Below are 13,564 nucleotides of genomic sequence, written 5' to 3'. Positions count from 1 at the left end.
TCAAAAAGTTTCAAGGTCTTGACAATATTTTCAAATCCAGAAAAATATGGTAAACATAACACATTCTTTGGGCGAATTTTTCTCATTGCATATATTATTATAATATGTACGACAATGTTGGAATTGTGAGTTGACCTGTGGTGGACAGCCAGGAGCTGTCTCACTCGTCTCTGGGTTTTGTAGGGGTCACACATTCAGAAAATATGAAGAGGATTAAGACTGAGGAAGATTGTATGAGGCTACAAGATGACCTAGACAAACTAAATGAATGGTCCAACAAATGGCTACTAAAGTTCAACCCAAGTAAATTTAAGGTAATGAAACTAGGTGGTGGAAACAGGAGGCCAGACACTGGATACCGAATAGGAGATGAAGTATTTCATGAAACGGACATACAGAACAATCTAGGAGTATATATCACGCCAAACCTGTCTCCTGAAGCCAACATCAAAAGAACAACATCAGCGGCGTATGCAAGGCTGGCTAACATCAGGACTGCCTTCAGAAACCTATGTAAGGAATCCTTGAGAACCTTGTATACCACATATGTAAGACCCATGAGATATGAGGAAAGGCTGCGTAAAAATGCACCTCACGTTGTTGGAAGACAGGAGAGCTCGGGAAAACATGATCACTACCTACAAAGTTCTCAAAGGAATTGACAGGGTAGATAAAGATAATCTGTTTAACACGGGTGGTACACAAAGATAACTTTGTTTTGTTTGCGTACCACATATATAAACTGAGTGAAACCACCAGTTTCAGGTGGAAACTGAGTACCCAAATGAACCACAGGGGCGGTAGAAATAACTTTTTCAGTGTCAGAGTAGTTAACGGATGGAATGACTTATGCAGTGATGTGGTGAAGGCTGACTACATGCACAGTTTCAAATGTAGGTATGATAAAACCCAGTAGGCTTTGGAATCTGAGCACCAATTGATTGATAGTTGGGAGGCGGGATAAAGGAGACAAAGCTCAACCTCCGCAAGTACAACTAGGTGAGATGAGTACATATTGTGTGTGTTCTCTGAGTAATTTTATATAAGGGATATTTGTACATATCTATTGTCTTCTTACCAGTTAGTGAGAAGGGGATTATTGTGTGGATCAGAGTTCAGTAAGTGTTATCACTAAATCCTCAAATTGTAAATCTTTTGGTAAAGTGACTTAATATTGTTATTGCCGTTTGAGGACTCATATTTTGATGACTGTGGACTTTAATTCTGCAGAAAAGTTTCCTGATTTTGCCAGATTTTTCAGTGATGGGGGACACTAACTTTTGAGAAAAGTTTTTCGACTGTGTCGTTAGCCATTCCAGTTGGGACTTAGTTTTTCAGGAGGCAAAGTGATAGTTCAGTGGCTTCTGTTTATTGATGTTCTTGCTGAGACATTACCCCCCACTCTGGTAATGTAACGTCACCACCCACCGTGTTCAAAACTTACCAGCCAGTCTTAAGTCTAGTGTACCAATGTTATTGAGTTATCTTTGCTTAGTAACATCTAGCTGCTGTGACTTATGTATTTTATTAACTTACTTGATTGTTACTTGGTTGTGGGTATATATACATAGATATTAGCATATTTTGGGAGCAGTCTTTCTTGTAAACATATGTTGATGAATATGGCCGAAAGGGTAAGAATAATAGTTCTAACACGAATCTTCTTAATATTTCTTACATTCTACTTCACTGTCGAGGGTAATTGATAAAGTAACTCTCCAAAATTCATTCGTTTTATTCTTGGTCTGACGCCTGAATGCATTTCGTAATTCCTAATTACATTTTCAAAGACTTAGTTTACACACAAAATACATTCATACTTATATTCGTTTTGGGTGAGGTGATATGGCACAAAAGTTTTGGGTAAGGTGAAACAGAAGACAAAACGAAACAATGGATATGAGAACATAATAATGGAAGTAACTGCAGAAGGCCTATTGGCCCATACTTCCTCTTGCTGCTTCCATATTGGTTCGGAGTCTTGAAGTGGATAGAATATAGTTGTGCATTAATTGGATGTTGATTGCTGGTGTTGACTTTTTGATGTGTAGTGTCTCGCTGATGTCGTATCTCCTGCTATCAATGTATTTATCGATGATTTCTGTGTTGCTTGTTAAGATTTCTCTGGTGATGGTCTGGTTGTGAGAAGAGACTATATGTTCCTTGATGGAGCCCTGTTGTTTGTGCATAGTTAATCGCCCCGAAAGAGACATTGTTGTTTTGCCTATATACTGAGATCATTGGGGCTTACAGTCCCCAAGCGGGCATGTGAAGGCATAGACGAAGTTGGTTTCCTTCAAGGCGTCCTGTTTGATGTCTGGGGAGTTTTTTATGAGTAGGTTGGCCGTTTTTTGTTTTTGTAGTAAATTCCAATTGTATTTTCTGATTTTTGTCTGTAGGGATAACGTTTCTATCAATAATGTCTCTCAGGACCCTTTCCTCCATTTTATGAGCCGTCAAAAAGAAGTTCCTGTAAAACAGTCTAATAGGGGGTATAGGTGTTGTGTTAGTTGACTCTTCGGAGGTTGCATGGCGTTTCACCTTTCTTTTTATGACGTCTTCAACAAAACCGTTAGAGAAGTCATTGTTGACCATGACCTGCCTTACCCTACAGAGCTCTTCATCGACTTGCTTCCATCCTGAGCTGTGGCTGAGAGCCCTGTCGACGTAAGCGTTGACAACACTTCTCTTGTACCTGTCTGGGCAGTCACTATTGGTATTGAGGCCATTCCTTTCTGTGACTGTTACATCTAGTAAAGGCAGCTTCCCATCATTCTCCATCTCGTACGTGAAACTCAACACAGAATTCTGCTCGAATGCCTCCTTCAGCTGCTGCAGATGTCTGACATCAGGAACCTGCATAAAAATGTTGTCAAAATATCTGCAGTATATGGCGGGTTTCAAGTGCATGTCAACTAAGACCTTCTGCTTGATGGTACCCATGTAGAAGTTAGCAAACAGGACACCTAGGGGAGAACCCATGGCGACCCCATCTACTTGCTTATACATGTGCCCATCTGGGCTCAAGAAGAGTGCCTCTTTAGTACAAGCTTGGAGTAGCTGAGTAGGCTTGGAGTAGCTTCCATCCTGAGCCAAAGTTCAGGATGGAAGCAAGTCGATGAAGAACTCTGTAGGGTAAGGCAGGTCTTGGTCAACAATGGCTTCTCCAACGGTTTTGTTGAAGACGTCATAAAAAGAAAGGTGATACGCCATGCAACCTCCAGAGAGTCAACTAACACAACACTTGTACCCCCCTATTAGACTGTTTTACAGAAACTTTTTTTCGATGGCTCATAAAATGTAGGAAAGGGTCCTGAGAGACATTATTGATAGAAACGTTATCCCTACAAACAAAAATCAGAAAATACAATTGACAATTTACTACAAAACCAAAAAAATGGCCAACCTACTTGTGGGAAATTTTTACTCACCATATCTATATTATTATCGAAGAAATATAATATTTCTACATCATATCTATGTCATATCTAAATCATATCTAAATCATATCAAATTCATATCAAAATCATATGAGAATCACTATAGATTCATTATATCTGGATCATACAAGACAATGCCACATGATCACATACACCATAGGGCCCTATAGGTGCCTATGTGACTTTGTGCATGATTTCTCAAGGATCCTTAAGCTTCTAGAAGGATTTTTTAAATAAAAAACTATTGTAACGATTGAATTGATTTCTGGTAGGGATTATATCAAATCCTTAATAAGAATCAGTAGTACATTCCAGTACTATTTACAATCTTTATATCCTATATCTAATTATATTATAATCACATCTTATCTCAATCATATGTCTAGACAGTAAAAATAATCAATCAATATTTGTTGAAAGCTACCCTTTCTAGGAAGGGGTGGAGCCAAACTCGGGAGAGAAGCGCCCACCACACCCCGAGGGACAGAACGAGTGTGTTTACAAGCAGTGAACAAGTGTGACGGGGCCTTGCGAACATTATATAGCTCAGGACACCTTATCGAATTATCTTTATCACGAGTGATTACTCTCTAGAACTGGGGGAGTACCTGAACAATATATCTACAAGGAAAATTCCTAGAACAGTCATATCTATATAAGTGAAGAGTGGAACCCACAAAGTGACACTGTCTCCACCTCCACCATCATCATCCTACTGCAAATGCAATTAAGGACAATCACTTAGCAACGCTACCAGAACAATCTACAGCAAAGTCGCTACATAAAATATTGTGCCTAAACTCAACAACAGAGAGTTTTCCAGTCTGGTACACTTGTCAGACAGGCACCCGGCATACAGAGAAGTATATTGAATGTTATTAGGGTATTAATTGGCCAATTGTATGCTTGTATAACTTTAATATATCCAATAAGTCTGTTGGTTATAGAGTGAGGCAATGCCTCATATTTCAGTAAGTTTATTAATATTGTAGAGCAGCAACTGAATCTCTCCATATAAATTGAATATATCTATATATATACTTGAATATATAAATTAATTTATTAACAATTGGTTGCTAAGTTATCTTTAAATTATCATATAAGTTTATCTAATTGAATATATTCTTTAGTGCTTAGTTAACAGTACTTAGACCACATTTAAGCCCTGCCTACTTATTTAATTTTAAAAAATTTCATTTCATTTAATATCATACTACTACAATTTAAATTGTTGTGTTATTAGTATAAGAATATATTGGCTGTTGATAGTTATGGTGCTAGGCTGGACTATGTATATGTTTAAATCCCTGCTCTAAATAGAACCAGTGTTCAGTCATAGAACTGAATTTATTAAAATCTTATCCATGTACGAAAAATATAAGTTAATGTGAGATACTTGTTTGCAGGTGGACTGGAACTTCATTCAACTAATTCATTCACCCCACCTGCCCCTTACAGCCTACAATCTGTCATTAGGAAAAGAGGAGCTAGGATTTATGACCCTAGCTGGAGACTAGTTGAATTAATTGCAGACAGTAATTTTTAATTTAGTACAGTACAAATCCCTGGTAGTCTCCTCTCATATCAATCCTGGCAGGTTTTTCCCACATTTATGGTCCTTCGTACCTAGATGATTATTCCTGAACCTAGATAGTCTAGAAACTAGATTATATTTCAATAGCAAATACATAAGAATCTTCTTGATTTTGCATTGGAATAATCTTTATATATTCTAGCCTAACCTAGCTAACAGCCAATATTTATAATATCTATATATCTAAGTAAACAAATTGTTTGCAGTGGCTTAAGCTATCTTTTCCATTACCTAGTAAGCATTCATAGCATACTAGTAACAGTTCTGTGTCAAAAACCACAGTACTTAATTTTATCAGTGTCAAAGACACAACTGCATCTTATCTCATATATACCATTATATACATCAATTGTGGTAACATACACACACATTAAGTTTATTATCTAGCATTATCTGTAATCAACTGATTTTCAGAGCTGCTCATTACTAAATGCTCTTTAAAAAAGTGTTTTTAATACAATAAGAGCATTTCAGTACAATATATATCCATAATCAACTATATCAAACCCTATTACAGGTAAAATCAGTAGGTATTCTACAGTATTTTATGAAACTCCAATTAGGGTAATAGCTCTTGTAATAATTTTGCAAAAATAGTGCCATTTACTATTTTAAAAAAAATATTACAAAATTTACCGATTTGGTGCATTCAGTGCATTTGGATGACAAACCAAATTTTTCATTTATGACAATTGAGCACTTGCTACATCCAGATTCCAGGGAGGAAAGGAAGGATCATTGGAATCAATACCTAAGTAGACAGGAAAGCTCATTTATCAAAATACATTAACATTATACATATTTTTATCAAAATAGAAAATATCTCAGAAACTCTGAAACTAGGAAAAATCCAGATGACATTATAATTCTTCACCTGCTACAGAAACAGGAAAGAAAAGGACATAAAGTGTCTAAAAAATCACTTGACTCAACAGCTTGACAAATGTCAAAAGTTAGCTAATCAAGTATCTCTTGATTTAATCATCTTGAATAACAGAATTAAAACTTCAGTTGAAAGATTTGATCAAAATCAAACACCTTTCTGAGACTTATTTAGCAGAAAGAGCTAATGCTGATTTAACCCAAAGGGAACTTCAGGATATCAGAGCTGAAACAGCCATTTATGAAAAAAAAAATCCAGGATCAGATAGATCCTTTAATCAAACTAGCATTACCAGCGGGTGCCCAACCAAATGTTAGCACATGCACTCAGTTGGTTCCTCAACTATATCACACATATAGCAGCAGAGCTCCCAAAGGTACATTTACCATGTTTTGAGGGCAATGCTGAAGATAATTGGGTATGCCTTCTGGAGATCTTTTTGATTAATACTCTCTAATGCTTCTCTCACTAAGGTTATTAATTTTTTTATTTACAAAGCCAAGTAAGAGGAAAGGCATTGCAGATCATTGCTAATTTGTCATGCACAGATGAAGATTATGATCAAGCCATACAATTGTTACATGATAAGTACAGTGGATACTAATCAAGAAACTTGAAGGCCTAATGGCCACATCTATCAGTTGAATGACAAAGTCATCACTTAGCTAAACAGCAAATCATTAATCTTAATCTACAGCCTACAGACCATTTAAATCAGGTGATAGACAAATGTCATCATCACTTGGCTACAATAGTCTACCGTTGGGGATTAAGACCACTCTTAATCTCACATCAGAATCTGAATGGCTAAACAGCCTCTCATCACTAATCTACAATCTGAAAGGCTAACAGCCCATTGACAATGTCAATCCAAGTATTATCATTCATCTAAGATAACTATCTTAATCCAAGAATATAATCTTGATCACCTAATCTCATGCTTTCACTGGAGTGAAAGCAGCCCAGAAAATCTGAAGGCAATCAAGCATCTCAAAGAGACTTACTTAAAAGAAAAGGCAAAGCCGAGAAAAAAGCAAAAGCAAAATGCTTCATCACATCATGAATAATGTAGATACACATTATTACAGATACAATTCATCCTTTAAGAAAATCCTTGGAGGTGTACAAGTGTTACATGCTTGTATGACCTACTTGCATGTAATTATATACCTACAAGTGTTACATATTTGTAACAATATCATATCACAAGAAAAAATCACTAAAGGTCAATCCATGGACAAAAACAAAAATGTCCAAACTGACAATCAGAAATCAAGGCAACAAAACTCATCATCTGCAAATTGGAAACAGAGTAATGTTGACTCATATGCTATATCATCCACAGTTAACAGAACTGTAGGAAATCTAGCTCCCAAGACAGATAAGACAAAAGGAGCTACAAGTGCACCAAGATGTTTATTCTGTCAGGAAGCACATACCTATCAATGCACAGCCTATGCAGATGCAGACTACGACAACAGGATCAATAATCAATCTATATCACAGGCAAAGCCAAAGGAAGATAATTCTTCACCAGCTTTACAATTTTGTAAGGTACAGAGTAATGTCAATGCCTTAGTAGCAAAAACAATTACTACAGATACATTACCTACTGCACAGCTGGAACTAATCAACCAAGGAGCAATATATCTAACAGGGACTCCAGATAATCCAGCTGATCTCCTATCAAGAGGTATGATGTTTAAACAGTTTGCAAAGGCAGATATTTGGTTTCATGGGCCTCGATGGTTAGTGAATGGTAGTTGGCCGGAACAAAAGCCACATGTCATTACAACACCAGCCATAACTACTACCAGGCAGCAAGCTCAAATATCAGTCTTGAATTGTGCTCGTTACTCCTCGCTCATCAAATTAATCAGTGTAACACAGAACGTATTTCATTATCTCAGGAAAAGAGGTATAAAATACACTTTTCCAGAGGCACTTAACTATTGGGTAAGACAAGCCCAGAGAGAAACTTATGGGAATAACTATGAAAATCTTCCGCATAAGTTAAAACACAATCTCGGTCTGTGGATAGACCAAGAAAATCACAACATTCTGCGTTGTGGAGGGAGACTTAAACATGCAGATATCAATCTAGATACTGTGCATCCATGGCTTTTACCAAAAAATCATTGGATCACAAGGTTGATTGTGTTCCATACACATCAACAAATCATCAAACATGGAGGAGTGTTAGACACACTCACACATATCACACAGCAGTATTGCATTCCTCAGGGAAGACAGTCAGTCAAATCAATCTTGAAGAATTGCATGATATGCCGAAGGTACGATGCAAGAACTTGCTCTTATCCAGGGCCACCACCCCTGCCAAAGGAACGAGTGGTCCATCTACAACCTTTCGAAACGACAGGAGTAGATTATACAGGAGCAATATATCTAACAGGGACTCCAGATAAGCAACCTATCAAGGCATACATCTGTCTGTTCACCTGTGCTACCACCAGGGCAGTACATCTAGAGGTAACACCCGATATGACTGCTCAATCATTTATCCAAGCTTTCCGCAGATTCGCAGCACACCGATTATGCCCTAAGCTGATGATTTCAGATAACGGAGCAAACTTGGTAGCTGGAGAAGCATGTCTACGGGAAATCTGTTCCCATCCTGCAGTTACTTCCACACTGGAACAGTGTCATTGCAGATGGAAATTTATCCCTCCGAGAGCTCCATGACAATGGAGGATTTTATGAACGGTTAATAGGAGCTGTCAAAAGATCCTTGAGAAAATCTCTACACCGTCAGAAAATCAATCTTCAAGAACTCCAGACAGTAATCATGGAAATAGAATCGAGGGTGAATAACCGGCCGTTGACTTACTTGTCTGATGATCCTACTTGACATGAGCCATTAAGTCCTGCCCACCTAATGTATGGAAGACTCCTGACTCCAGTACCATCTCTAGTGGATGATGAGATCAGAGATCCCTCATATGTGGGTCCGAGCGAGTTGGTTCAGGGGGTTTAAGCATCTGTCCAGCATAATCCAAAAATGGAATGATGTTTGGACAAAAGAATATCTTACATCTCTATGAGAACATCACTATGGGGCCAATGTCCCACATAATATATCTAATCTCCAACCTGGCGATATTGTCTTGGTAGACGGTGATGGCCCTAGGGCTGACTGGCCATTGGGTAAAGTTGTCTCAGTTCATCCAGATAGCCAGGGGATTTTAAGAATAGTCAAAATCCTGTCTAAAGGAACAACTTCCCTGAAGACATTGGACAAAATCATCCACATGGAATCAGTGAGTCAGTTACAGTTAGATCCTGGGAGACCCCAAGACCCTCTAACTCCACATGACCCACAGACTCCTAACAGACACACTCGTCCACAACAGACAGCCGCACAAAAGTGCAAGCAAAATTTGGATTTGTATTATCACTCCGATGGAGAGTAAATCAATACATATGGTTATAACTGTCCTTAGTATTAGACTCTGTGCTAGTTCCCTCCCTCTGGAAGATGTGGGAAATTTTTACCCATTATATCTATATTATTATCTAAGATATATAATATTTCTATATCATATCAATATCATATCTAAATCATATCTAAATCATATCAAAATCATATCAAAATCATATCAGAATCACTATAGATTCATTATATCTGGATCATACAAGACAATGCCACATGATCACGTACACCATAGGGCCCTATAGGTGCCTATGTGACTTTGTGCATGATTTCTCAAGGATCCAGAAGCTTCTAAAAAGATTTCTTTATTAAAAAACTATTGGAACGATTGAATCGATTTCCGGTAGGGATTTTATCAAATCCTTAATAAGAATCAGTAGTACTATCCAGTACTACTTATAATCTTTATATCCTATATCTAATTATATTATAATCACATCTTATCTCAATCATATGTCTAGACAGTAAAAATAATCAATCAATATTCGTTGAAAGCTACCCTTTCTAGGAAGGGGTGGAGCAAAACTCGGGAGAGAAGCACCCACCACACCCCGAGGGGCAGAACACGTGTGTTTACAAACAGTGAACAAGTGTGACGGTGCCTTACGGACATTAATTAGCTCAGGACACCTTATCGAATTATCTTTATCACGAGTGATTACTCTCTAGAACTGGGGGAGTACCTGGACAATATATCTAGAAGGAAAATTCCTTAAACATCTCTATAAGTGAAGAGTGGAACACACAAAGTGACACTGTCTCCACCTCCACCATCATCTTGAGGTTATCTTGAGATGATCTCGGGGCTTTAGTGTCCCCGCGGCCCAGTCCTCGACCAGGCATCAACCCCCAGGAAGCAGCCCGTGACAGCTGACTAACACCCAGGTGCCTATTTTACTGCTAGGTAACAAGGGCATTGGGTGAAAGAAACTCTGCCCGTTGTTTCTCGCCAGCGCTAAGGATCGAACCTGGGACCCCAGGATCACAAGTCCAGGGTGCTGTCCACTCAGCTGACCGGCTCATCCTACTGCAAATGTTATTAAGCAGAATAACGTAGCAACGCTACCAGAACAATCTACAGCAAAGCTGTTACATAAAATATCGTGCCTAAACTCGACAAGAGAGAGTTATCCAGTCTGGCACACTTGTCAGACAGGCACCTGGCATACAGAGAAGTATATTGAATATTATTAGTGTATTAATTGGCCAATTTTATGCTTGTATAACTTTAATATATCCAATAAGTCTGTCTGTCGGTTATAGAGTGAGGCAACACCTCATATTTCATTAAGTTTATTAATATTGTAGAGCAGCAACTGAATCTCTTTATATAAATTGATTATACCTATATATATACTTGAATATAGGCGTCCTTGATGGCCTAACATCAGACGCCTTTGACATCCAAAGTGGAGTAAAGCAGGGCTGCATACTGGCTCCAACCCTATTTGGGATTTTCTTCGCAGTTATGCTGCAGCATGCCTTCGGATCTGTCATGGAAGGCATTTACCTCCGGACCAGGTCGGATGGAAAGCTCTTAACATCGCCAGGCTGAGAGCAAAGACGAAGTTTCGGCTGAGGTGTCTGCGCGACTTCCTTTTTGCCGACGGCGCAGCAGTCACTGCCCACTCAGCTGTAGACCTCCAACGGCTCATAACCTGCTTCAGCAAGGCCTCTCAGGCTTTCGGACTCACCATCAGTCTGAAGAAAACACAAGTCATGGGACAAGGAGTGGACTCCCACCCTGACATCGGCACCTCTGATTCCAAACTGGAAGTCGTTCACGACTTCGTGTACCTGGGCTCCTCAATCTCTGACTCCCTCTCTCTTGATACGGAGCTAAACAAACGCATTGGTAAGGCATCTACTACCATGTCCAGACTGACAAAGAGAGTTTGGGCCAACAATAGGCTAACTGAGTATACTAAGATTCAGGTTTACAGAGCCTGTGTCCTGAGCACTCTCCTTTATGGCAGTGAGTCTTGGACACTTTGCTCCCGTCAGGAAAGACAGCTGAATGCCTACCACATGCGCTGCCTTCGACACATCTTGGACATCACCTGGCAGGACAAGGTGACAAACAACAATGTCTTGGGGAGAGCAAGAATCACCAGCATGTACACAATGCTGAAACAGAGACGAATGCGCGGGTTCGGGCACGTTGTGCGAATGGGTGACGGCAGGATCCCCAAGGATCTCCTGTACGGAGAGCTGATGCAGGGAAAGCGTCCAACAGGCAAGCCCCAGCTACGGTACAAAGGCGTATGCAAGAGGGACCTGAAAGCCATGGACGTCGATCTTGCTATATGGGAGACACTGGCTGCAGACCGTTCAGCCTGGAGGCAGTCTGTTCAAAGCGGTCTCTCCAAGTTCGAGGAGTCACTTGCCAAGGAATCGGAGGCAAAGAGACAGAGAAGGAAAGCCGGTAGCCAGGAAGACAGACCAGAATCGGACATCGTTTGTGCTCGGTGTGGGATGGACTGCCACTCTCGGATTGGCCTCATCAGTCACACCAGACGCTGCACCAGGATTGACAACTAGGGGCGCATAATCTCCCGAGACTGAAGGATGCCTACCTGCCTACTGTACTTGAATATATAAATTAATTTAACAATTGCTTTCTCAGTTATCTTTAATTTATCATATAAGTTTATCTAATTGAATATATTCTTTAGTGCTTAGTTAACAGTACTTAGACCACATTTAAGGTAATTTAATATCATACTACTACAATTTAAATTGTTGTGTTATTAGAATAAGAATATATGGGCTATTGATAGTTATGGGAGCCGGTCGGCAAAGCAGACAGCACACTGGGTTTGTGATCCTGTGGTCCCGGGTTCGATCCCGGGCACCGACGAGAAACAATAGGCAGAGTTTCTTTCACCCTATGCCCCTGTTACCTAGCAGTAAAATAGGTACCTGGGTGTTAGTCAGCTGTCATGGGCTGCTTCCTGGGGGTGGAGGCCTGGACAAGGACTGGGCCGTGGGGACACTAAAGCCCCAAAATCATCTCAAGATAAGATGGTGCTAGGCTGGAATATGTATATGTTTAAATCCCGGCTTTAAACAGAACCAGTGTTCAGTCATAGAACTGAATTTATTAAAATCTTATCCTTGTATGAAAAATACAAGTTAATGTGAAATACTTGTCTGCAGGAGGACTGGAACTTCAATTAACTAATTCATTCACCCCACCTGCCCCTTACAGCCCAAAATCTGTTATTAGGAAAAGAGGAGCTAGGATTTACGACCCTAGCTAGAGACTTTAGTTGAATTAAAAGCAGACAGTAATTTTTAATTTAGTACAGTACAAGTCTCTGGTAGTCTCCTCTCATATCAATCCCGGCAGGTTTTTCCCACACTACTCATGAAAACCTCCCCAGACACCAAACAGAACGCCTTGAAGGAAACCAACGTCATCTATGCCTTCACATGCCCGCTTGGGGACTGTAAGCCCCAAAGAACTCAGTATATAGGCAAGACAACAACGTCTCTTTCTAGGCGATTAACAATACATAACCAAAAGGGCTCCATCAAGGCACATATAATCTCTTCTCACAACCAGACCATCACCAGAGAAATCTTAACAAGCAACTCAGAATTCATCGATAAATACAGCGATAGGAGGAGAATCGACATCAGCAAGGCACTACACATCAAAAAGTCAACCGCCAATTATTGCACAACTATATTCTACCCAGTTCAAGACCCAGAACCAACATTGAAGCAGCAAGAGGAGGTATGGTCCAATAGGCCTTCTGCAGTTACTTCCGTTCTTATGTTTTCATACCCATTGTTTCGTGTTGTCTTCTGTTTCACCTCACCCAAAACTTTTGTTCCATATCACCTCACCCAAAATGAGTATAAGTATGAATGTATTTTGTGTGTAAACTAAGTCTGTAAAAATGTAATAAGGAATTACGAAACTTGTTCAGGCGCCAGACCAGGAATAAAACGAATTAATTTTGGAAAGTTACTTTGTCACTTACCTTCGGCAGTGAGGAAGAACGTAAGAAATATTGAGAGGATTCGTGTTAGATTTATTAATCTTACCCTTTTGGTCATATTCAACAAAATGTATATATAGAGAGACAGATTGTAAATAAGCTGTGTCGTGCAGATAAATTTGCCCCAGTAAACTGGTGGATTATACTAAGACGTTCACTCAATGTCTAAGTAAAATCAACGTCACC

The 13,564-nt window shown here is 39.4% G+C and overlaps 1 protein-coding gene across 3 annotated transcripts in view; it reads right to left on the bottom strand.

Moving 5' to 3' along the window:
• Positions 1 to 13,564, bottom strand: part of LOC123759723 (insulin-like growth factor 1 receptor) — a 476,359-nt gene that overhangs the window by 29,595 nt on the left and 433,200 nt on the right. For 2 of the 3 annotated variants that reach the window (XM_069317552.1, XM_069317548.1), the window contains one exon: positions 1,720 to 2,856. The exons of the other annotated variant lie outside the window; for it this stretch is intronic. In XM_069317552.1, coding sequence (XP_069173653.1) covers positions 2,248 to 2,856 — 609 coding nt within the window. In that variant the 3' untranslated portion in view covers positions 1,720 to 2,247. Of the gene's footprint in view, positions 1 to 1,719; positions 2,857 to 13,564 lie in introns of those variants that run through there. 3 annotated transcript variants of the gene reach the window in all.

The sequence above is a fragment of the Procambarus clarkii genome, chromosome 8 (assembly GCF_040958095.1).
Source record: "Procambarus clarkii isolate CNS0578487 chromosome 8, FALCON_Pclarkii_2.0, whole genome shotgun sequence".
Classification (NCBI taxonomy): Eukaryota; Metazoa; Arthropoda; class Malacostraca; order Decapoda; family Cambaridae; genus Procambarus; species Procambarus clarkii.
This window is presented reverse-complemented; position numbering and strand designations above follow the sequence as displayed.